Source organism: Phoenix dactylifera, unplaced genomic scaffold (genome assembly GCF_009389715.1).
Source record: "Phoenix dactylifera cultivar Barhee BC4 unplaced genomic scaffold, palm_55x_up_171113_PBpolish2nd_filt_p 001060F, whole genome shotgun sequence".
Classification (NCBI taxonomy): domain Eukaryota; kingdom Viridiplantae; phylum Streptophyta; class Magnoliopsida; order Arecales; family Arecaceae; genus Phoenix; species Phoenix dactylifera.
The window spans coordinates 1-26,020 of NW_024068409.1; the positions used below are offsets into that span (position 1 = coordinate 1).

A 26,020-nucleotide genomic window follows, 5' to 3' on the forward strand; every position below is an offset into this window, starting at 1 on the left:
CAACATAAAAGAAATCAAAATGAGAATCAAAAATTAAAACATAATTTGTTCTTAGTGGATTTGGTACCTCGAGGCTCATTATCTCTCTTTTGGGGCTCCTAATGGAGTAATCTCCAGAATCTATTCAAGGGATATTCGGAGATTAGCTGAATCCAACTCAAGAACAAATTGACAGATTTTCCCTCTAAATACCAAAATTTAAAATTCAAAAACTTCAATATACTAAAAGGAAATTCAGAGAATCAAAACATAGTAGAATGCATATGTTGAGGGGAGAATCTGAATTTTTAAGAAAGCCAAATCATTAAATATATATAAGCCAAACAATTGATTGCATGATATGAAGGCTTATATAATTCCAAATGAAAGGGGGAGCTTTAACTCCAAAATTTATTGTTTCACACCTTTCAAGCTTGGATATATTAAATTACCAGACATTGAATTCATTTATGGATTTTATTTCCTTGTTTATTGAGCAATTCACTTTACATATACTCAAAGTTTTGTCATCATCAAAAAGGGGGAGATTGTGGAGTGATTGATTAAAACCCTATTTGATTTTGATGAGCTCAAAGCATTAGAGTATATATGTTGTTTACTAATGAATTCAATTGAGTGTTTCAGTGAAAATCTTGTCTAAGTTCTAGACTTGGTTCATAATATTTTGGATAAGTTAAGAAGTCAGTTTGAACCAAAGTCTGAGACTCGAGTCGACTCCAGAGTATTACGAGTCGACTCCAAGCGTATCAGATCACTGGCACGGGCTCGAGTCGACTCCTGACCATTACGAGTCGACTCCAACTGAGAACAGACAGAACAGAAAGCATCAACTCAAAATCTGTCAGCGAGTCGACTCCTGAAGTGCGCGAGTCGACTCCGATGTTTACCGAGTCGACTCCGGAGAAGTATGAGTCGACTCCAAGGAGTTACAGGCAGAAAAGTCAGAGAGCGGTTTTCGACCCTGAGATTCGAGTCGACTCCTGTGGAACGCGAGTCGACTCCGATGGTTGGCAGGTCGACTCCAAAGATAGTGAGAGTCGACTCTCAGCAGTACAAGGCAAAAGTCAGAGAGCGTTTTTCGGACTCTGAGATTCGAGTCGACTCCCGCATTGCACGAGTCGACTCCGAGACACCGCGACCCCAAAGAAGACAGAAGACCAATTTGCTGTCTCTGAGATTCGAGTCGACTCCCAGACAGCTCGAGTCGACTCCAAGGCAGCGCTTCACTAAAAACACAGAAGACTAAGTTTCGGAAACTGAGAGCCGAGTCGACTCCGGAACAGTTCGAGTCGACTCCAAGACTGGACGAGCCAAAAGACAGTAGATCGAGAGTTCGGGCTCTGAGCGCCGAGTCGACTCCCAGGATTGTCGAGTCGACTCGAGTGGACCAAGTTCAAAAATAGATCCACGGACTCCATGGGATGAGCCGACTCCGAAAATGCCAAGTCAGCTCCAGAAGTTGGCGAGTCGACTCCGGGTCAAGTCGAGTCGACTCCCAGTCGAAGAGGCGACTTTAATTCAAATCCGGAACAGTTGCCGAGTCGACTCCAGAAAAGCATGAGTCGACTCCCGCTACAGCCGAGTCGACTCCTGATCGCGCGAGTCGACTCCAACCCACCAACGGACATATTGTCAGGCTGTGCAGAGTGTGCAGAACGGGCAGAAAAAGGTCTCTAACGGCTAGTTTCCGTGGGGGATGGCTTAAATAGCCACAGAAGACTGTAGCAAGGAAGAGAACAACCATTCCACTCAAAGTAATCAAGCTTTCAATCTCTGCAACCTGGTTTTCAACGGAAAAGAGGGAAGAGCAACATTAACTGCATCCACCTACTTCTTCCCAACATTGAAAGAGATCTCCTCCTGCATTCAAGTCGACCAGACATTCAAGAGGAGACCCGAAGTTCAAGAAGCCCTACTCTACTCCAACTCAAACGTGTTTGAGGGCTTCTAACTTCTCTTTTGTTTATATTGTTATTTATCTGCTTTTGAGAAGCTCTGTTTTTCTGTTACTCCTTTTTACTTCCATCTTGTCTTTGCTTGGTTCAATCGGGGGATTGAATCAAGGGTATTGAGGTTGGTTGGTGAGCCGAGTGTAAAACCAACGTGTAAGGGTTCGATTGTGATCCCGGGAAAACAATCGGGTTGGTTCTAGTCGGTGAGCCTGGGAAAACGACCGAGTTCGTTGTGAGCTCGTAAAACAACAAGTTTGGTTGTGAGCTTGGAAAACAACCGGCTGTAATCTAAGGGGTTATAGTGAATTCCCAAGTGAACTTGGGGAGTGGACGTAGGAGCAAGGGTTAGCTCCGAACCACTATAAAACATTGTGTTTGTGATTGTTTGTCTCTCTCTATCTCTCGCATTTTATTCACCGTACATAGAAACTAATTAATCATCTCGCAAAAGCATTAATTAGTTATCCACAAAAGTTTTAATAGCCAAATTATTTTAAAACCCAATTCACCCCCCCTCTTGGGTTGTCTATCTGGGCAACAGGTTCCCTCGTGCTCGCTGATCCCCAGAATGCTCATAATAGAATGCTTCACCCCTCGGTCAGTCTTCGGGCTGAAGCAAATGGCAGACTTGGTCAGATTGATCTGCTGACCCGACGCTCCGCAGTTCGCCCCCAAGATCCTGCTAATGCTTGTGCTGATCCCTCGTCGCGCATGCCAAAAGTATACAGTCATCATCAAATAACATATGTGAAATCCTGGCCGACCCAGCCGCCAGACCATAGGCCTCCATCTCCTGCACCTCAGTTGCCTGTCGGAGCGCTCGGGACAAAGAGTCTGCACATGGGATGAATAAAAGTGGTGACAAAGGGCAGCCCTGTCTCAACCCCACTGATGACTCGAAGAAGCTCGATGGAGATCCGTTGACCAGTAAGGCAAAGGACGGGACATTATACATCCAAGCACCCATCTGATCCACTGTGGGTGAATTCCAACCCCTCCAGGCATCGCCGCACAAATTTTCATCTCATCCTGTCGTATGCCCACTCCATAGTCGAGTTTTGACACCCCATCAAGCACCTGCACTTGGGCACTCATCTAGAGGTCAGTCAATAAACTCATGAGTAATGAGGAACATTCGTCGGAGATGGATCGGCTCCCCAACCAAAAGCCCCCTGCTCAGGGTAGAATGAGTCTGGGTAGAATGGCCCTCATCCTCTGGCCAAGACCTTCGCCACAACCTATACATAGTGGTGCACAAACTGATCGGCCTAAATAGCTTGGCTCGACAGGGTCCTGTCTCTTTGGATATCCAATATGATAAAAGTCCGCCTCCATCCTCGGGCATCGCCGCTGACACAAAGAACTGCCTAGGACGGTTGGCAGACCAACCTCCTGTTTGACTATGTCCGTTACCCTCCTGAAGAAAATAGGGAGAAGTCGTCCGGGCCCGAGGCTCTGTCCTTACCCAATGACCAAAGGGCCGCCTGAACCTCCCTCCCCTGACACCTGGGTGACCAAAATGTTTAGAATCCCTCATATGCCATGAAAATTTCGAAATAATTTTTAGATTGCAGCGGAAAAACATATGCGGGATCCGTTCATCGCATGAACGTATTTTAAAATCTTTCGTTTGTAGATAGATTAGAATTAAATTATTTTAAACCATTTTAAAATCATTAAGAAGATCAGATCTTCACCTCGTGCGGGTAGATGGTCTCCACAAATCTGATATATGTGGTATTTGATCAAGGCTCAGTGGAAGCCGCACATGCGTCCAGCCTCTACGGGTATCCACACGAAGTAATGAGTTGATCGAAGCCTTTGGATCTCCCCAGGGTGCTAGCTCCCTTATAGAGAAGGGCTATTGATGGCTTGAAGTCCTCTCCTTTGAATCAACCTTTTGATTGCCTTGAGAAGAGGAAGAAGAAGGAAGAGCCAAGGAAGAAGATCTAAAAGCCCTTTCGCAGCCTTTTCTTTTTCTTCACTTTGGAAACCAAAAATGGGAGGAAGAAAGGGCCACGCCACACTCTTTTTCCCTTCTTCTCTCTTGCGGCTGAAAGGAGGAAGAGGAGTGGAGGGTTGCTGCCATGAACCACCAGAAAATTGCATGAATAGAGGGGCCAAAACCCCTCTCCTTTTAATGCCATAATAGATAAGGATGAGCTCCTACTTTTTAGGAGCTCATCATTATCATCTTATTTTCCAAGAGAGGAGGGGCGTAGCCCCTCCTTTTCATCTCACGCAAGCACCAAGGGGAGGGGCGTGGGCCCCTCCCTCAAGTCCAATTAAATCCATCATTTAATTCAAATTAAAGGGTGAATTTAATTTGGGTTCATTTCATGAGTCCAATCCTATTCAAAATAGGATTTTTATGAACCCATTTCAATTTCCTCCTTATCCTAATCTAATTAAGATTTAATTGAACCATGACTCTATTGAACTCTTCAATCCTAATCCAATTAGAAATCATTTAATTAATTAGATTAAAATTAAAATTAATTAGGACTTGAGAAAATCCTAATTTAATTAGGACTTGTTCAAATTTCAGCCCTAAGATAATTAGGACTTTAGAAATCCTATTCCAAGTAGGACTCTAATTTAATTTGAAATCCTTAATCCAATTAGGACTTCATGAATCCCACTTCAAGTAGAACTCATGATCAAGTCCAATTAATTAAATCCAATTAATTAAATTAAATTACAATCCGATTGCAATTATTCATTCTTCTTAACCACTAACTCTTAGCGGGTTAACCATTTATCAATCTAAATTGATCATATGTGATTCTTAATCACAATTCAACCATCGGATCGGTCAATACTTCTAATGTGTGTGACCCCATAGGTTCTATTCTGACTGGTAGTGAGATATATTGCGATCTCTATCACAATATCCTTGAAAACTTTTTTCAATGGGTTGAACAATTTCAACTCAACTCACCAAGGATTATCGACCATCAAGTTGATCCCTGTGAGTCTCACCATCCATCAGTGACACCTAGCAGTATGTAGTGGCTACCTAGCAGAATAGAATGATGAACCTCTAGGTGCAGTTATCGTGTGATTACAGTCCTTCTATTATGGATCCCTACAGACCGGAGGGTCATGGATAACTCGTCAAAGCCCGTTGTCTGTCATATGTCTAGATTTATTCGACTTGAGTTCGATAGTGGAAAACTCTTTCTCCATTTTATATTACTGCCCCTGGCCAAGATCTTAGAACTCAGTCTAATAAATCACATAGGATCACTCCTCTTCTATCAAGGTTGATAGATTTCATGTAAGTGCATACCCTACTCCTACAGTGAAACCTACTGCAGCCAATCTATACAACAAGGACCCATATGACTAGAGACCATGTATATATGCAGTCAAACTACAATAACCTCATTGTGAATAGCCGAAGCACCGTAGGTCAAAGGACTAGTCATATTACTGCAACATCAAGCAAGTCACTGACGAGTAGATAGACATCCAAGTGACTTCTTGTCTTGGTCACGCTCAGTACCCTTGTTTTTTAACAAGCACCTGCACTATCACTTCAGTGTCCCTACACTGTGGACTTGAGTCTCGTCCATCCATAAGGAAAGCGATCTGTGCACTGATCGGATCGATCACCGTCCTCGTGATGATTCATTGATCAGGAACATTTAGAAATTAATCACCAATGATACATGACTCAAATTCTCAACTCTTGAGAATATGTATCATCATCTTATTAATTTCTTGGACGATTCATAGACACATAAATAATATGAATGATAAGATGCCCATTTATTATTCAATAATAATAAAGTCAAGTACAAATTTATATCCCAGAATTAATAATGTGTCCGCCAGATTGGCTTCTAGGGCATACATCTAACACAAATTTGTGTTCTCATCCACTGACACCTGCCTCCCTAGGTCCAGTCCACAAGCTCCTCCCACCATGCCCCTTGACTCGGTCCATCTGTCATGAAAAAACCGCTCCAAGGTCCTTCTAACTATCTTCTGGTCCTCTGACACCTGCCCACTGCTATCCCTGATCCAGCCTATCCGATTCTGCTGTCTCCGGATGATGGTCAACTAGTGAAAAACCCAATGTTCCGGTCTTCCTTCCTGATCCACTAAACCCTGGACTTCTGCCTCCAAAACACCTCCTGCTATCTGAGTAGGGAGTGATGTCTGGCCAGTAGTCCCCTGAGCTCCCCCTGATCCTCCTCTAAAAGGCTGCCCCCACCATCCTCTAGAGCCTATAATCTGATGATGGATGACTCCGTCTCCTCCACCCTCCTGAAGATATTCCCCACCTCCTTATTCCATCTGAGCAGCCGGGCGTCTAGTTAGCTCAAGTTTCTAGGTGACCCTATACATCACACGCCCCGAATTAGCGTCTGCCATGCCTCCCTCACCACATCTCACGACCGCGAATAGGACAACCACACCATCTCAAAACGAAAAGGACAATGAACTGAAAAGGTATGAGAGGTGCTTAATAGAACCGGGCAGTGATCAGAAGCACCTGGGCAGGTTGCGCACCCAGAAGTTTGGGAACCTTTGGATGCAACCGGTCGACGTGAACACTTAGTCAATCTGCTCCTAGACATGTGCCCTCCTGTTGTTGCACCTAGTGAATCGCGGGCTAGTGAAACCAAGGTCAGCAAGCCCGTTGGACTGTATGAAATCCTGAAACTCTCTGACCTCAATTTTGTTGGTGAAGACCTTGCCCCCACTCTTCTCCTCCGGGTCGTCGATGCAATTGAAATCCCTGCCATTATTACCGAGTGCCCCAGCTGGATGAGGTTGGTGGCCACCTCCCACAAAGCTCTTCTCTTCCGGTAATCTGTACTAGCATATGTAGCCAAAAGGACCCAAGGGGGTCCAGCCCCTCTGAAATCACTAGAATCACTTGCTAGCTACATTTGTGGAAGACATCAATGCCATTTCCCCCTAATCTCCATAACACAATGACACCCCTTGAGATGCCCCTAGACTACACTGCATATGTCCCCCAGGATCTCGGGATAACACGCCTGACCCGCTCCAAGTTAGCTCCCGACAATAGGGTCGCAAATAGAACACAAACATCAGGGTCATATAGACTCACCAATCTACAAAAAGTCGGCCGGAAGAAGAGCTTTTCTGCTCTCGGCAATTCTACAAGAGAATCTTCATAACAATCCTTGGGTATTCCCATGTCTGGCCGCACCAAGACCCCTCCCGCCTCACCAAACACCTCTTCCTCTCCCGGACCGTGCTTCTCAAGTGCATTCTTCAGCTTCTGAACCAATGCCTCATGGGCTGGCCCGCATGAAGGCCCAGCATAGCGCGACCCATCTACTCCCGCTGGGTGAACTCCCGTGCCGCGCCCATGGACCCGCATCTGCCCTCCCCGATGCTCCCGTGCCGAGTCCGGGTTCATCGTTGCTCCTCCTGGCTTTGGGCTCCTGCTTCTCGGGGCCTTTCCCTTCGAGTTTCCTTGGCCGACGGCATCCTGTGCCGACCCCGCCACGGTCGGACCCTCGTGAGCCACCGCGCCCCGTCGGGGGGTTGGGGCCCGCGGAGTAGAGGTGATCACGGGCCTTCTGGCCCGCCCAGCCCGCCCAGCCCGGCTCGAAATTTTTCGGGCTTGGGCATTGAAAAAGGGCCCATTGGTCGGGCCTGGGCAGGAAAAATGGCCCGACCAAAAAAATCGGGCCAGGCCTGGACTTTTAAAAATGGCCCGGTTCGGCCCGGCCCGGCTATAAAACACTGATATAAATATAATATATTAAAAAAATTTAAGAAACCCTAAAACTAAAGCCCCAAACCCCCCTCCCCCTTCCCTCGCTGAGAGACGCCCCCCCCCCAAACCCCCCCTCCCCCTTCCCTCGCTGAGAGCCGCCCCCCCCTTCCCTCGCTAAGAGCCTGATAGCCGCTCCCTGTAGCTGGTTTCCGCCGGTTTCCCTGTAGCTGTCGCCTCCTCTCGGTATCGTCGCCTCTTCAACGACCGACCGACGGCTCTTCGCGTCCTTCTCCCCCGGACGGCAATCTCTGCGGCTCCGGTCACCGACTCACAGTCACCGGTAAGATTTTTCTCCTCCTCCTCCTCCTCTTCGAGCTCGATCCCGGATGGATTTTGTTTTGGGTGGACCGGTGGAGGACTGGAGAGAAAGAGGGAGGAGGGATTTGGTTGGCTTGATAGTTGATACACACGTCTGAACTCTGAGGAAGGGAGTGATCTTTCATCCCTTCTCTTTTTTGGTTTTGGTCTTGGTTTTCCTTCCCTCACATTGCTCCGGTTCCAGCTGGGCCATCAGGAAGAAAGATCGGGGGATTGGAGATGGACTTCTTGGAGGGTGGAGATTCTTTTAATTTTCTCCTCTCGGTTTCTTCTCCCTTGACCTGAGAATCTCAGGGAGCGGCTATCAGGCTGAGATGGGCTCCTGATCCCCTTTTTTTTTTTTTTTTTTGCCGGTTGGATGGGGCTTTATTTTTATTATGATAAATACTACTATCCCAATTGCTAATGTTTCAATTTTGTGTTTGTAGGTTTTGAGAGTTAGAAGATGCAAGGATGTTCTTCTACAGTTTTCTATTATGGAAGTGGCTTCAAGAATTATGATTACATTTACTTTTGAATGCACAAAGATGCATGTTTGTTATAATGTTAATGGGACAATGTAATTTGTATTTTGTCTAAATATGTAATTGTCTAAGTTTGTAGTTTTTATTGTTGGGTTGCAATTTTCAGCTGGACAATAATGTTTCATACATTTTATTTTCTTTCTATTGGCTTGAAGATGCAAATTTTTTCTTTTTTAATGTTTGTAGATATATCCAAATTTCAAAGTTTGAAACCACCACCAATACTATCTATTTGAAATAGGCTAGTTATATGCTTAACATTAACCAATTAACCATTGGAGAAATAAAATAAAGGTAGAAAAATACATCCAGTTTTAGAGAGTCCATTAAGCTGTTGGGCCATTTTGGTCCATTTCTAGATTCCAAAAAAAAAAAAAAATCGGGCCTGTCGGGTCGGGCCTGGGACCAGATTTATAAGGTTGGGTCGGGCCTGGACAAAAATTTAAGCCCGACAGTCGGGCCGGGCCGGGTCTGGGCATAGCTATCGGGCCTAATTTTTGCTGTAGAGCCCGGCCCGAGCCCGGCCCGGCCCGGGTTTTAATCAGCTCTACCGCGGGAGGCTCGTTGCCGCCCGGCTCCGCTCCCGTGGCCCCCACCGGCACCACCCCCTGTCCGAAGGCCCTCCCGACCGCCGGCGATTAGCTCCGGCTTTTGAACCGCCGCCGGTCGCCGGCCTGGTTTGTGGGAGCCATCCCTGCCGCGGACGCCTCTGGTGTGAGGGCACCGAATGGAAACGGCCCGGCCTGCGATCCCCCGGCCCAGTGACCCCACCCCCGCTTGGAAGGGCTTCTACCCCTTTTCAGTGGGCACTGGCCCACTTCCCGCTCCCGCCGGCTGCGGGTCCACCCCGCTGCCACAGGCTTGGGCCTGGCCTGGGTCCAGCCGCCCCGCAGCTCGGCCTAAGATGCGGATGTGGCCCGACCCCTCAGCCTGTTTCGGTGCATCGGTCGGGCCTAGGCCCGAGCTTTGGGCTCGGGTTGGCTCGCCTTCCGACCGAGTGCAACTCGGAACCGGCTCAGTCGACGACCCCGATGTCACCTCCACAATCGGCGCCGAGTCGCCGCTCTCCTTGCATATTTCAGAGGAGAAGCACTGGGCAATCTTCTTGGGCTTCTACCATTCCTCGGATTCCGGCGGTGACTCGGATGTGTTCGGTCCTTCCTTGGCTGGACTCGGCCCCGAGTTGGAGGAAACTATTCCCCGGGTCGACCCAGCGTTGGACTCGGTCTCCTTCTTTCTTTATGAATTGAAGAGTCGTGTATCTACAGATTGAAAAATCATATATCTATGGAAATATATCTTTGCACCTATTTTTAACTCTATAAATATAGAGCATGATGACTAGAAACAACAATCTTCTCCCATCCCTTCTATCTTAAAATCTTTATTCCTTCTTCTACCTCCTAAATAGTTTCCTAGAGGGTTTTTAGAAATTTCTTCAAAACCTCTATCCGCAGAATTCTATAAAGCTTTGTTATATATTGGGGGTGATTTGTCATGAATGCGTTAGCAAACTTATTTGAGTAAGGGCAAATATTGTCACGCCCCTACCTACGCGGGGCACGTGAGGAACCCAGTGCCCATGTGGGGGCCACATGAGGGGGGAAACATGGGGCTCCCCTGCCAGATATTGATACCGCTTGGATCAATTTGTAATCCAATGGAAGTGGGAGAAAAGACAAGAACAATTTCTTGTGTTAGGAGAAAGATAACTTTCATTCAAAAACTTGGATGCCTCCTCATTACAATTCATGACTATTTATAGGCAAGTCATGGATAACATGAAAAGACAAAAGAAAATGAAAGGTCAAGAGTCACCTTAATATGGGTAACTCACACAATAAAAGACATTAAAGCCAAAACTAAATTCTCTTAGAGAATTTAAAAGGTTAAAAGACACCTGCCTCTTAAAATACCTATAACTTTCCAACCATAACTCTGATTTTAATGTTCTTAGGCTTGTTGGAAAGATGAGAAAGAGACCCAAAACTTTCATCCTAATAACTTTTCTACATTCGGCCATTTAATACCCTGAAAATGGCATGCAAGTTATATGACGTCCATGCAATTGCATCAGATATTGTCCGGTTCCGGAGCTTCACGCAAGCATCCTTCACCCCTCTCCGGTTTTGTTTTTCTCCCAAAACGCGTCTGCAGGATTTGGAAACACCCGCCTTATATGCCCAGGCTCTGGAACGAGTCTTTCGATGTGGGACTATTGAGCCTCACACCCTTCTCACCATCGAACAAGAGCTGTCCTCGGCTCTGATACCAAATGTCACGCCTCTACCTCCGTGGGGCACGTGAGGCACCCAGTGCCTACGTGGGGGCCACATAGGGGGAAAACACGGGGCTCCCCTGCCAGATATTGTCCGATTTCGGGGCTTCACGCAAGCGTCCTTCACCCCTTCCCGGTTTTGTTTTCTACTCAAAACGCGTCTGCATGCGCCTCATATGCCCAGGCTCTGGAACGAGTCTTTCCAATATGGAACTATTGAGCCTCACACCCTTTCCACCATCGGACAAAAGTCGTCCTCGGCTCTGATACCAAATGTCATGCCCCCACCTCCACAGGGCACGTGCGACATCCAGTGCCCACATGGGGGCCACATGAGGGGGGAAACACGGGGCTCTCCTGCCAGATATTGTCCAGTTTCGGGGCTTCACGCAAGCGTCCTTCACTCCTCTCCGATTTTGGTTTCTTCCCAAAATGCATCTGCAGGATTTGGAGACACCCGCCTGATCATATGCTCAGACTCTGGAACGAGTCTTTCCGATGTGGGATTATTGGACCTCACAAATATTACCTTAAAAATAGCGATTTACGTGCCTCTCAAAGCCTTGAATTATTTTATTATTTTCTTTATTTCAAACCACCCTTCCCCAACATAAAGCTCCTGAGACTAAACAAAAATATCTAGCAAAGTCGAGGACTGGGGTAAAATTTTCATTTAACCGGGAATAGAAGCCAGATGACAGTCCATCCAGCGATGTAGCCAATAACCTTTTCTATTATTCCTTAGATTCGAGTTGATTTGGGAACAAAGAAAGTAGTCTTTGGCATGTTATGGTTGAAGTCTTGGCTCTCGAATTCTCAGCAGCCATGTTACAAAGTGGCACTCCAAGCTCAGGTCAAAGTGCATGTGTTCAGAAATGAATAACTACAGTCATAACAGTTGATGCTTAGCGTGCTGCAATGAAGCTCTTTTGCAGAAAAATATAAGGGAAACTGGGCGAAGAGAACATTACTTACACGAGGAAAGCTAGAGTCTCGGATCGCAAGCATAATCCGCCGCAAAGGGACTAATTTGTAGCCTCCTGATAACGGTGCAATAGAAGAAGCTCATCATTTGCTAGTGTTGCATGGATACAGTAACAATAACTGGATTCAAATAGGTATCCACGTATTTGACTTCCGTAGAGGAAAAAAAGAGAGACAAATATGAAAGATAAGTTATACATTTACCTGAAATAAATGTTTATATCTTTAATATTGCTTGTTTAGATAATAAAAATAAGTATTCAGAAGATACATTACAAGAAATCATAGGATCTGCATTAATATTATTTCAGTGGAAGTTTTAAAAATGCCAGGAAATAACATATTGCCTTGCATTTATGATAAATTGTCAGGTATTAATTTGTAGCTCATCTTTATTTTCTTCACGATAAGTCTGAAATGCTCTTTGGAGAATGAAGATGTGATTAGCTGACACAAACTAAAAATACTGGCTAAGAGTATAGATTATTGCTAGGTTCGGTTCTGATCCCAAATAAGGATGTACAAGATCAAATTGGCCATGGGTCATTGTATGTTGTTGTTGCTGTTTTCAAGGGGCAAGGAGATGATTTTTTTTCTTGGAGATGTAATGACATAATTGCCAAAAATTTAAGATCTTATATTTGCTGAATCCATTAGATGATACAGGAAAAGAAGTTCAAAAATCCTTGATATAATACTTGGGATGGGCTATATATCTAGTAACTTTCTCTTCTCGGATGATTCTGCTGTCTCCCGCTGAGTTAAAATAGGTGTAAATATAAGTTAAACGATGAAACATAAAGCAAACCTAGTTATATAGATGGCTTTAATTTAGAATCCATTTGGTATTATTTTTTTCATTTTCTGTTTTTGTTTTTTTTAAAAAAATCAAGAAGAAAAATAAACTAGATTGGTTTTTTTTTTGTTTTTACAATTATTTCTAAAATCTTCAAAGCCTTTGGTAGCAAAAGTTTATTGCTTTCAAGAATAGCGACATTAGAGGAAACAATCGTAGAAGTTTAGCACAAATACTATTTTCAACATCATTTTTTATGTGATATTTTACTAATTTGTAGAGAAACAAAAATATGAAAAACATAACAAAACCAAAATCCCTAAACAGGCCCTGCACATGAACAGGTAGAACACAAGCTTAGTCAACAAATCTTACAACTATTCACAAATAAGCTGATGAACTAAAACGATCTTCTATAAGGGCAACGACTCTGGTGATGCCAAAACATTACTCAGAAAATTCAAGTTCTGCATTAGCATTGATGATATTAATTATGATAGCTAGTCCATTTTAATGATAATCGAGAAACAGGTAAAATCTCTTCTTCCATAAGTCCAGCTTGAAATATTGTTACAATAGTTTTTTTTTTTAATGATGATCCTAGCCATTCAGACACATTGGTTTCATGGCTAGATATTCTCACCAAACATCATTCCACTCTCTTGAATTGGCTTTAGACTGGTTTGTAGCATAAGCTACTTTTTTAAAGTAGCATTCTTCTCTCTGACGCCTTGAGGCATTTCAAAGATTCCACCCATGTAGTTGTATAAAACATGAATTGTAATATTGACTACACTTGTCAAGCTATTGCATGTTGAAACTTTACATATAAGAAAAATATTATAAATTAAGGAAAAAGGGACAAGGGAGAAAAAAAAGAATCCATGGCCCACATCACATGGGCAAAGTATGGCCATACAGAATCCATGCTTGTGTTTTCATTTTTATTATCTTTGTTTTCATGTAGTGGAAGCAAGTAAAATATGCCTATATCCACTTCAGATATCTGAGCTGCTGAATGTATTTGCTACCAACCTCAGCATCATTAATTGCGCAAGCCACACAGTAATGTTCCTGGAGGAAAAGAATTAATTTATTAGAAAATGCCTTTGACAAGATGAATGGAGATGCTGCTACTTAGGTAAAGGCTAATGAGATACTACAATGTTGACCTGAAATCATGACATTAACCATTCCACATTATATTAAACATGCACTTGCCTGCATCATGTACCACTCTTCAAACTCATCAAACAACTCTAGCTGTTCGATCCTGGCAACAGAGTAAAGTTAGAGGCTATTATTACCTTATTATTCGGATGACTTATTTTAGCTTCATGCTTAGTTTTGGACTCATAAATGCAATTCATGCCTTCAGTGAACTGGGGCCAGAAACTCAGGTTGTGGCAATACAATTTACCCATATTCAGATTTAATAGAGTATGATAGTCATATACCATCGGTAATCATAGTAGAGCTGAATAATCAAGAAGCAGTAAGAAGGAAGGCATTTAGAAGCCAACTTTGCAGTTGAAAAATGAGTTGCATCAATTTTTTACTTTTTTGTAAAAAATACTTGCATATTGCAAACCTGTCCAACCGCACAACATAAATGAAATTAGTGTGCACACATGTCACCAAAGTCAACGTCCAGCACAAATATGAAGTTCCAGAAACTACTATTTAGCTTAAAAACAGCTTTCAGTGGTAGCCCAACCAAGATTTGAAGTCTCAGAATCAGGCACCAGACTGGTATGTTACTGATTCAGTATGATATGGTCAGCATAGCGTGGTAAGCACCCATATACCAAGATAGCTCCCGACCCCATTTCTCACTTTTTATCATGGTACCATCTGAAACTGGGCAGTATGGGTCGATATGTGACACACCCCAGTTTTGGACAATATCGGGTGGTAGGGTACAATTTAGGCCGATATGGATCGATTCAGGGCCTGTACCGACCCGAATGATGTTTTCGTGCGGATCCCATATAGTGCTCAGTAATCATGCCTAAAATGTATACAAACGACTCTAATATTATAACTTGAACAACTACCCATTTTGTTATGCAGCCGTGCATGGTAAGGAGTTTGTCTGGCGATGATAAGAATAGTAGTGAAGTAAAGAAATGCAAAAAACCAAGAGGGAAATGACAGAATATGAACCATGAGAAAATCTTATGTGAAGACAAATCTTGGTGCTCATTTTCTTCCTCTAGCATGTAGCAAACAAAATAACATTTCTAAATTTCACACTGCATTTATTAAAAGAAAGTTGTAAGCATTGTTAGTTTACACCCTCTGCAGCAATTTTTGTATAATTCAATAAGAAAAATCTTACCTGTGTTTTTCTTGAATTTCGATAAATTCATTATATATCTGCAGCATATCCCATGCAACAGCTCTCTGCATCATCAAATATTAGAGGGAGTGGATCATGAATTTTAGCTTCAATATGTGTAGGCATTGTTTATATCTAACAAAGAGAGAGTCTTTTGCTAGAAAAATGCCATCTATTGAAAGAACACACCTGCCATCCATGATCAACGAAGAGTTTCTGCTTAGATTGTAAGCTCGGTGTAGCACGTATACCAAGGAGAGGGCATCCTCGACTCTGCAAAACAAGCCAATATGCATACATCACTTCTATGATTTGTCCAGGCAATTTTTTATACATCATCAGTTAATAAATAAAAAATACATGGTAAAGACAATTATCAGAAATGCAGAGAATGAAAAAGAAGCATATTTAACAGGATCATATTTAAAGAAAAGGGTAAATAAAAAAAAATAGAAACTTGAAATCTATGCCAAGGAAGATTGAAAGCCTACAAAGTGGTTTTTGATGATCTATAACCTCAAGATAAAAGGGGGCATAGGTGAATGTTGAATATGTATGTTATGTTGGCAATCAATAGAAATAAGTTGTGACGATAGTCGAGCTAAAATGAGAACATTATTTCCAAGATTGAAAATAGACATGGTTGCATTGATTAGGAAAAGGGGCAAGCTTGCATAGACCCTAACACCACTTTAGTCAGAGAATCTTGGTAAGTCCAAGAAATTAGTTTTTTTTTTTTTGTGAACCTATCAACAACTTAAAAACTGGAACCAATAGGTTTGATACTTAGATCATAGCAAAACATCATACCATGTCATTGAAGCTGCCTTTTCTGTGCACCCTCTCCAATGCATGAGTTTAAGGTCTTGGAGACATGATTTTTGGTTTCTAAGAATTGTTAGTAGTGAGATCACGACCTATGATGTGGATCTCCAATTTGGATGGTCAATAATAGTTTTTTGTATTATTAAATCTTGTACTAGATATTCAAAGTTACCTATGCCATTTAGATTGAAAATTAACCAAATCAGGCTACAGATTCTATTAAATATTAAAATTGAAGAAATCATGAAACATCTTATTCAGATTCTGATTTGGTAGCAAGCAGGTGATTAACATGGATCCTGCTTGAATTGTCTGGTTAAAGCTAATTTATAAGCTGATACAGTAGGAACAACAATCACATACAAAGTTCATATCAGTGCATCAGGTGCACCACCGCAAACTATTGAATTTTCCCATTAAAACAGGTTAAAAAAAATCTTATATTTATTCAGTAATCATGTCAGCTCCGACTGCAGAACAGACCATGCATCCCTCAATTCTCCCCCTTCTTTCTCATGTTTCCTTTTCTTCTAATTTCTTCACTCTCTTTCTTTTTCATTATTTCTTTTCCCCTTTTCTTTCCTCTATTACACTACATTCCTTGAAAGAATATTTTTCACTACAGCAATTTCTGTCTGAGGTTTTAAGTTTACTGCTTCCAATGAAGAAAGGGTTCAATCTCAGGAGCACAGAGCAAATCTTGAGCCCCAACATAAACAACTGTGGAAGGGCACAAGTTTCCAGCTGACCTAGTGCACATCTTAAATTATAAAGAAATTGTTTAAAGTCTTTCTTGACTTCTTGATTAGCTCCACTGCCGTACTGTTGGCATGTACAATTAAAAGCTCAATTGGCTGCAATGACAATAATATCAGATTCATAAAATAGAATACTTACACATAACTGAGATAAAAAAAATACAATCATGATGATAAGATAATTTATAATACCTCAAGATTTTTTTATCATTTGCTCTCCAAAAGCATCATCAGGATGGATCTGAGTAGCAAACCAGGGAAAATTGTAATACCTCCAAAAATAAAAGCTATAAAAGTAGGCTGAGATCATGGCATGAAATGGGAATCAACTTGTTCATATAAGAAAAATACTGCAGTCGAGAATTTTTTGGCAGCCCATCCAACAATGGCATGGGTCGAATCTGGATCCAAATATATTAAAACGCACTCTGCAATTATAATGTTGGCAGGTTGACGGCAACATGATCAAAATGAACCAGTTTAATTTTTCTCAGACATAGATTTTAGGCATCCTATAGTAGAAAAATCTCAGTAACCTTAACATTTTAGATTTATATCTTGTAAACATGGCAACATATGTTAATTTTAAGGCTAAAGTCAGAATGTCCCACCTTAACTGATAGTAGTGCAATCTCTATGTATTAAAAATAGTAGAATACCAAGTAATGCAAACTCACAATTCTATATTTCCGAACTAAAGTGCTTTTCTTTTAAAATTCAAAAATAAATCTAGAAAAAATCTAGATAGAACCACTGTTATATAGACATAGACTTGAGAATTAGATTCTGAGACTTGTCCAAGTGTCAGATATAAAAAGGTGGACAAAAGATGATATGGTGATACGTAGAACAAAATATAATTTAAATAACCTTTAACGTATCACCATATCTTCATTTACAAAATAATATATATTCAAATATTTATCTAAATAATTTTAAAAAACATAAAACATGGTTTAATATATTATATATAAATAAAATAATAAAAAAATATTAAAGATATTATTTATTAAGGTTTTCAATATACATGTTGCTCATTCACACATTCCAACAAGCTTAAGAATTTCCAAAAATAATATTTTGCAAACTTATTTTAGTACTCTGTTGAAAAACAAAACCTAATTGTAGTGGATTGAACTCATTGTAAGTCCAACTGTCTTCCAACTTCTATAAGCTGATAAGTATCCAAGTGTCAGATACGTATCTAATTTGGATATGTATCTGGCAAAGATTCTAAAAGCTGGATGCCACTGTCCAGGTAAGACAGGAAAGAACAAAGAAACTTATCATTGTGTCATTGATTATGACTGTTAACTTAAATCAAAATAAGGCGATAAATGGTCCACATTGACTTGATAGATATGAGAATAAGGAAAAGTGGGAATATGTACCTGGGATCCAAGTGAGCCAGACCTATGATGCTATCTAGTTTTTGGATATCACGTATATCAGCAGAGAGTAGCTTGTAATGATCACTTAACACTTCACCTCTTTCTGACATAAGGAAAAACTCTATCATGAAAGCACAAGAATACAAGGCATAACAACAACACGATGACTCCAGTTAAACAAATATATCATACAATACAGGATTACAGTCAAAGTACCGAGTAAAATTAAACATATGATTGCTGAAAAATAGATAAAAAGAACAATATAAGAGCATAGTGCATTATCTCGTTGCTTCAAGCCGGTCGGTCGATGTCGGTCTCCGGACAGGAGGGATGCCGCTCGATTGAGGCTTGAGGGCTGCTCGGACGGCGTCGGAGAGGAGGGAGGAGGAGGAGATCCTCGGGTGGAGGCGAAGCTACAGAATCGGTAAAAAAAGGAAAAAACACACGAACACACGAACAAGACGAGGCGGAGAAGGAGGAGAACAAATGAGAAGGAGGGAGCGGAGGGAGGCAGAGAAAAATACCTTGGGCGGAGGGTGTTGGGGTCGGTCGGTCGGCGCTGGAGAGGAGGGAGGAGGAGAGGAGGTTGGAGTCAGACGATCGGCACTGGAGAGGAGGAAGACGGGGGGCTATGGCAGCACCGGAGAGGAGGAAGACGGAAGTTAGGGCAGCGCCGGAGAGGAGAAATAGGCGTCGGATTAGCTAGGGCAGAATGAGGGCTCGATCGAGGTCGGGCGCTGGGTTTGGAGGGGTCCTAGCCTTCGACGACGCTTATAAGTGTCGTCTTAGATCGACGCTTATACGCGTCGTATTAACTCAATGCTTATAAGCGTCGTTTTAGGTCGGGGACAACAATGACGTTTAAAAGCGTCGTCCTAGGTCTAGTTTCCATGCTTCCCAGCAACACTTTCGCTTGAGGATTACGACGACGCTTTTAAGTGTCGTAGGTTTTTTCAAATTGCCGACACTCATTAAAAGCGTCGGCAAAATTTGGCACACGAGCCAAATTTGCTGACGCTTTTTTCTAGCGTCGGCATTCAAGAGTCGGCTTTGCTTCTTTTTTTGTTGTGCAATAAAACGAGCACTTATTCCCTTCTTCGATCTGATCGAAGAGCCTTAAGGAATTTTCCAGTTTGTTTTCCTACTTCATATCTGAACTCTTTGAACTTTTCAAAACTTTAGATTTGTGTTTCATAAGATACACATACCCATATCGTGAAAAATCATCAGTAAAGATAATGAAGTAAAAAATAACGATCTCTGACTTGTACATCGAATGGGTCACACATATCAGTGTGTACAGTGAAAGTATCTCAATGGTCCTCTTTCCATGTCCTACAAAGGGTAATTTGGCTTTTTTTTTTTAAGGCAGGATTCACAAGCTGGATATGACTCGAAATCGATGCCTAGATATATATGTGTAAATAGATACGTACATATATACAAATACATATATGTATTTGTTTACAGTTTTGAATAGTTAGGCCATCATCTAGATCATTTTCTTTGGTTTTAGTTTGTGCCTTTGTGGTACCATAGCGTAAGGCATGCAGAGTGACACTTAATATTATTCTTTGTGAAGTTATAATAAAAATTTTATATATTTTTAAACATGGATGACCATGATTGTGTATAATTATTAACAGCCGGGATCTTATTCTATGGAAAAGTTTTTGTTTCACGTTTTACGTTTGTTTAAATTGTTTTTCTATAATGCAAACCTCTAAACTGTATGACCATGTCAATAGGTTTGTAGGATTGAGAGACTCCCAGACGAACTTTAATCTGCTCAAGTTGTTTTGTAATTATTTTTTTTTTATGATCTTCACTTTGAATCGTATTACAGTTTTTTAATTTTTTTCTTCTTGTTTGTCTGCATTAGGAAACTTGAAGTTCCTGTCAGCTGGAATGTGGGTCATAATGTCATACGCTATAAGAAATTGTGCAACTCTAAATCCATGGACGAGGCATTTACTGTTGAATTTGATGATAAAAATTATATGGAGAATTCCAAGGTCAATGAGAGTCTTCTGCTGATGAAATTTTTTTCCTTATCATCTGGAATAATGAAACACTTGCTAACTGCAAATGATGGGTCTCAGATGGATATTCCATTTGAACTCATTCAGAAAGAACAACATCATCATCTATCTTCTGAAGGATTTTGTCTCCTTATCTTCTGGAACAGGGAAAACCACTGTATTGACAATGAAGCTCATTCAGAAAGAACAACATCATCATCTATCTTCTGAAGGATTTTGTTCAGCGAGTAATGATTTTGTTCAGGATTTTGCAGCAAGGACTGATGTTTGTAGTGAAAAATTCAAGAAATTTCATGAGGCAGATTTTTGTTACTGTTAGCCCAAAACTTTGTTTGGCTGAAAAAACCATGTGCATCGACTCATGAGGTATGCTTTTTGCACTATGAAATCATTCATTTGCCAATGCTGTCCAGGTTGCTTAGTTAAAATAGTATTTGTTGGCATGGTTTTCAGTACTGGACTGTATTGGTCTATACCAGGCATTCTGACTTGTACCGAAGGAAACAATACTCAATACACCCCCAAACTGAGTCAATACCAAGAACTGAAAAATCCTGACTCTATTCCAGTTTGGTACCAGTGCAGGTACCTGTATCGGTACTGAAAACCTTGGTTCTAGGTGTATGTGAGGCTGTAGCATCTGGCACATACCCAGTATACATGAACAGGTCTATGTTCGCATTCTTGAAACAGTTAATCCAATTGTTTCTTGGGAACCCAGTGGGAAACAATGTCTTGTGTTCTGAAGGATACGGCCCAGGCTTGATTCTACCTCTGCAAATGGTTGCTCTCTAGTCAACTTCAGTAACATGGATAAGAATTTGAAATTGCAAGTCCAAAAAATAACAAATAAAAAGACAGCTGATGATGGTTGCCTAACCTGGTGTGCATGACTGTGTTGTATGCCTAATGTCAGCTTAAAATTGGTCAAACCTAAATCTGCTAGAATTGACACAAAATTATATAAATTTGGAGGAGCTGGACATTTCACAGAATTGATATGGTAACCATCACACTTTCTAGAAGTCCATCTCAACACTGAGGAATATTCTCAAGATTCTAAGGTGTCTATACGCCTACTGTATTGCTATAGATGTAAATATTAGAGTACTAAGCTCCAACTATTGAAAATTTCGGTACCGTGGGCGAAAAGGATACAATCAAATTCTTCTACTCATGCTTTTACGTGATATAGAACTCTAGGGCTCTACAGTTTGATGGAGAACAATGATTTTGTCCTTATTTTAATTTTTGGATTTTTTATTTAATATTTTAGTTTTTGTAAGCTTTTTAGGATTTATGCTTATTTATAGTGTTTGATGGAATCTGTAACTTCTTTCATTATTTATTTCTTTCTTGTGTTACAAACTTTGTTCAAAGAAGGACCAACTATACTCTCCTTATCTATCTTATTTTGTTGTTATAAGATCCCTTGTTTCCTTAGATGAAGTGGGCCCTTCCCTTTTTCTTATACTGTATTAAGAAATCCATAAGAAAAATTGTATAAGGGCTAGCAACCAATTTTATGTATGCATCAGCCAAGATTCTTAAAAGTGTATGCTATATACAGGTGGTTAGAGTACCATCAAAGCACACATTTATATTGGCTCATATGCATTTCAATTCAGAAATAACATTCAGAAAAATAAAAAAATATAGTTTCACAATTATCTTGTTGCATCCCAATACATGAGGTTCTTGCTACTACGTACCGAGGTCTAGAGAGGGTTAGATTTACTAAGCCTTATCTCTGTATGCAGAGAGGCTGGTTCATGTTTCAAATTAATGACACTTAGGTAATAATAGACCAACCTCACTATTAGGCCGACCCTGTTGTTACCCTTTTAATGTGTATATATGTATATATATAACCAACTGCCCAACATTAAAATTTATTAGATTCCTCACTGTTTTCTACATTGATAACCACGAAGCAAATGTTGTATATTATAAGTATACCCTATTAATAATAAATAACAATGAATTATTTTAATATAATATCCCTCTACCAACATGGCTTGGAGTTGGAGAGACACTACCGAGTTGCAGAGATGGTAGGCAAGCCTCGCAGCATGTGATTGATTGGATGTAGCCAGCGGGGGTTGGGACTTGGGGGGTAGGTAAGCCTCACACAGGCATGCGGAGTAAAGCTGAGAGAGGTTGAAACAAGAAGCCTTCATGTAGCTAGCAGTCACTCAGTCACATGCATGCCTTGGCACAGGCTAGGCACACGGAGGTTGAAGCAAGAAGCCTTGATGGCGATGAATGTTTCAGATTACAGGAAAAACTAGCATTTCTGATGCTTTTTAAATCATAAAACAAAGTTTATAAGCATTGCAAACTTAGATTTCGATGCTTTCATAAGCATCAATGGAGCGTTGGCAATGCAAACATGGAAAAAAATTTATAATACTTCATGTTTGTGTCCTTAAGTTAATGATGCTTCTATGCATCGCTACCTAACGATGCTCTTTAAAAGTGTCGCAAGATCCATAGCATGCGGGCCTACCACATGGCCGGTCTTTAATGATGCTTATAAGCATCGCTTAGTGATGATTCTAGCTAGTTGGCGTCTCTAGGTAAAGATGCATTAAAGCGTTGTTAAGTTGTGGCTGTGATGACATTTTTAAGCATTGATGGTTTAAAGCATTGCTAAGTTATACATATTTGACAAATATTTAGTGAGTTTCTTTGAGAAAAAAATAAATTTATGGGACTGCACATATATTATATGTTGGTCATGGGAGTTTTATATGTATTGTCTAGCTCCGCATGGCCAAAAAGATTAAATTCATACATTAAAAATGCGATCGAGGAAACAAAAGGGCATACAAGTTCTAGTATTTTGTACATATTGTGCATGTGCATGAAAACAGAATAAAATCCAAGAACAAAAAAAATCAGGGTGAGAGCTTATTAGAAAGACTTAACTTCCTGGGGATTTTTTACTTGGGTAATACATTAGAAATTTATTTTAAGAAGAAGATACCATATTGAGGGAAGAGGTTTGGTGAGGTTCTCAGAGAGAGAAATAATATATTTTTGGGACCATGCATAATTAATAAATGGATACCGTAAGATTTCACTTCTGGAATCGCACAATTTCTATCTTCTAGTAATTTTCTGTCATCACACTCTTAAGTTCTAGATACCAACGTAGCCCTTTAATACTAATTAATTGAAAATAAAATTTTAATGACCAATTACATAAAAAAAGAAAAAAATATTTACTTAATTATATTCTTAATTCTATAATGAAGCTTTCTATCATTAAGATAGTCAAGATTATAAAAAAAAACTTATCATGTTGACATGTAAAATTACGATTCTAATCTCAGAATACAATACATGGATATAGAATAACTGATAAAAGAAGGATTAAAGTACATGAAAGTAGTCCTCTAAACGACTAGAGAAAACTTAATGCTACAAATTAAGCTTAGACGCAGAAGGAAAAAATTACATCGTAATCCAAATCACATGCCATGTGTGGTCGCCTTCTTTGCTGCTGCTGCTGGCAGCAGCTCCTAAGTCCGTAGTCCTTGTTAAAACAAGGAGCTCCAAATGCTAAAGACATCAGCTCACTTTGCAACAACAAATGTTAGAGAGGCAGAGCAGAGTGCTTTACCACATATCTCAGCAAATAAATAAAACGGACAGAAGATTGAACAACTGAACTGCCAAGTTTATTCATCTGAAAAACTTCTAAATACACCTAAAAGCATAACAAACTTCGCTTTTCAAGGACCACATATAGGACTAACTCATGACCACCATAGCTCTAAAACAAAGCCACAAAAGCATAAATCAAGGACACTTGGTTACAGCTACTTGACTCACTTAAAAGACTTCCGACTGACTACAGTAACATAGGACACATTAGCAACTATGAGATAAATTTACTACATAATTAAGTTCTGCATTAGTCTTTAATAGTTCCGAGTGTCAGACCCGAACCCCGCAACTTCTGCTCGCAAACTTCATCCACACTCCGAGCCATCTCCGGATCCAGATGATTCCGCCAATCCCCCACCTCTCCTTTTCTAAAGAACGAAGCATTCGGTATATTTGTCGATGCTAAAGTTCCCGTCTTATTGACCTCCAGGTTCTTGAGCTTCTCCAAACTACATAGCTGTACAATCTCCTCCACCACCTTTTCTCTTTCCTCCCCTTCAGAGAAGGGGCACCCCACAAACTCCGCCAATCTCTTCACATTCTCCACTGGTTTCTCCATCATCTCCTCATACTTCAAGAACAATACTTTGTTGGGCCTCCTCTGGCTCTCCCTCCAGTATTCGAGAATGTGATCCCATATCGGCCCGAAAGGGCCAAGCCCCTGGCAGAACAGCTTCAAATTTTCGGCCAGCAGATGCTGCTCCTCCACATGTAACCATGGAATGTTCTGGCCGAAGTGCCATCCGGAGATGGCTACATCCTTGGCTTCCCGGCAAACGTATATGATCTGGCACTCAGACTCGGCAGAGGTGACCGAGTCCGGTAGCACAGAGTAAGGAGTGTGAGTGGCAAGCAACCTGGGGGAAGGAAGGGCTTCTGCTTTGGAAGCATGGCCGTCGGCAAAGAGCTCATCAACGCAAAGGACACAGTCGTGAGGGTTGAGGCTTAGGAGAGGGTGGTCGGCCAACGGGTACCGGGTTCTGGTCGTGACAGCGAAGGCGAGCGCTTTCAGCCAGGTGGTGCCGGACTTCGGGTAGCTCGCAAGGATGAGATCGGTGGGGCGAGCCTTGAAGTGGTTCTGCATGGTCATGATGCTTGGGAGCCAGTTATCCGGGAACCAAAAGCCTTGGTATTGTCTCAAAGAGAGGTGGGGCAAGGATGTGCAAAGTGGCAATGCTGAAATGAGGTCATTGTACTTCTGAGGAGGGCTCGGAATTGGGTTCTCCTCCTTTTCTTGTTGCACTTTTGAGGGAATGGTGGCCATCAGAAGCAGAACCAAGCAATGGGCAGCAGCGAGGTGCAAAGTATTTTGGCTCAGCTAGCTGCGGCAAGATATATACCAACCACCAAGAATCTTTGACGCCCCGAGATGCACATCCAGACGGGCAAATTATTTTGGACCACCGTCGTGATTCATGTGGCGGGTGCACCCCACGTGGACGGCAGCTGGGCCGAGGCTTTTGCTTCGGGAAAGGAGGACATGGCCGGCCGTGATTGTGGACCCCACTTCCCTGCTTGTTCGCTTGCATAAACTTTGATTTATGCTGAATAGCTAACGAGCCATTGAACCGTAATAACCCAACCAGTGAATAAATTAATTTACTGTTTAGTTGGTAATGGTAAAATGAGAAAGTATAAAGGGAGAAAAAGTTTTGGGTGGTCGACATTATTAATTTCACCCTTTCCAAAAATAGCTTGCTGATCAAGTACCCTTTTAATCCATTAATCGAATACATTTATTTATCACTTTTTGGGCAATGTTTAGTTGGTTAATTGAATAATTTTATATTATCCATCTTTTAACAAGCATCTGAGCTCAGGCTAATGAGCAAAAACTCTATTTTCACAAGATGTTTGGACCTTTTTCCCTGTTCGGGAATTCAAAATCTATTTCATCATAAGAATAAAATATTTTCTTTCGATTATACTATACCTCTCAATTTCATAATAGTAATCACATATTGATGCAATACACAAGGGATAGAGCAAGGCTTGTACATTCACCTATCAATTTGTGAGCATCATGCCAACACTATTAGGGGAGTAGAGAGGACTGAACATAGAAAAATGACTAATTTGGTATGAGAGATGAACGTACCTAAATTGCATGGTGGAGCATAAGACCAGCGTCAAAAAAACTGCAGCATTGCAGAATTTATTAAGGACCGCACGATCTAATTAAGAGACTCTCGAGACTACTAATTGTAAATGTAGGACCACACAATCTTATCTCGATTGGAGATCAACAGTGATTAATAGAAATGCTTGGAACGTCATCCCACGTCCCTCGAATCTCCAATTGTCTAGCCTACAAATCCATTAGAGTCCTCAGTATTTTCTACATAGATAACCACAATGGGATAATA

General features: G+C 41.3%; 1 protein-coding gene and 2 long non-coding RNA genes across 4 annotated transcripts; 1 reads left to right on the forward strand and 2 right to left on the reverse strand.

The window, feature by feature from the left end:
* Nucleotides 1-8,083: 8,083 nt before the first annotated feature.
* On the forward strand, nt 8,084-8,646 carry LOC120107886. The gene is made up of 2 exons (XR_005509493.1): nt 8,084-8,272; nt 8,466-8,646. It is a non-coding gene; the product is annotated as an uncharacterized LOC120107886 (long non-coding RNA).
* Nucleotides 8,647-13,901: 5,255 nt separating this feature from the next.
* Nucleotides 13,902-16,940, reverse strand: LOC120107887. 2 transcript variants are annotated; one of them, XR_005509495.1, is made up of 5 exons: nt 16,874-16,940; nt 16,736-16,784; nt 15,150-15,233; nt 14,961-15,025; nt 13,902-14,210 (listed from the first exon to the last, which is right to left on the reverse strand). It is a non-coding gene; the product is annotated as an uncharacterized LOC120107887 (long non-coding RNA). The 2 variants fall into 2 exon arrangements; XR_005509494.1 differs by lacking the exon at nt 13,902-14,210 and adding an exon at nt 14,436-14,874.
* Nucleotides 16,941-23,643: 6,703 nt separating this feature from the next.
* Nucleotides 23,644-24,960, reverse strand: LOC108510734 (cytosolic sulfotransferase 13-like). Its single transcript, XM_017840526.2, has one exon. It carries the CDS (start codon nt 24,916-24,918, stop codon nt 23,902-23,904), a length of 1,017 nt encoding a protein of 338 aa, XP_017696015.1. The 5' UTR covers nt 24,919-24,960; the 3' UTR covers nt 23,644-23,901.
* Nucleotides 24,961-26,020: the final 1,060 nt, after the last annotated feature.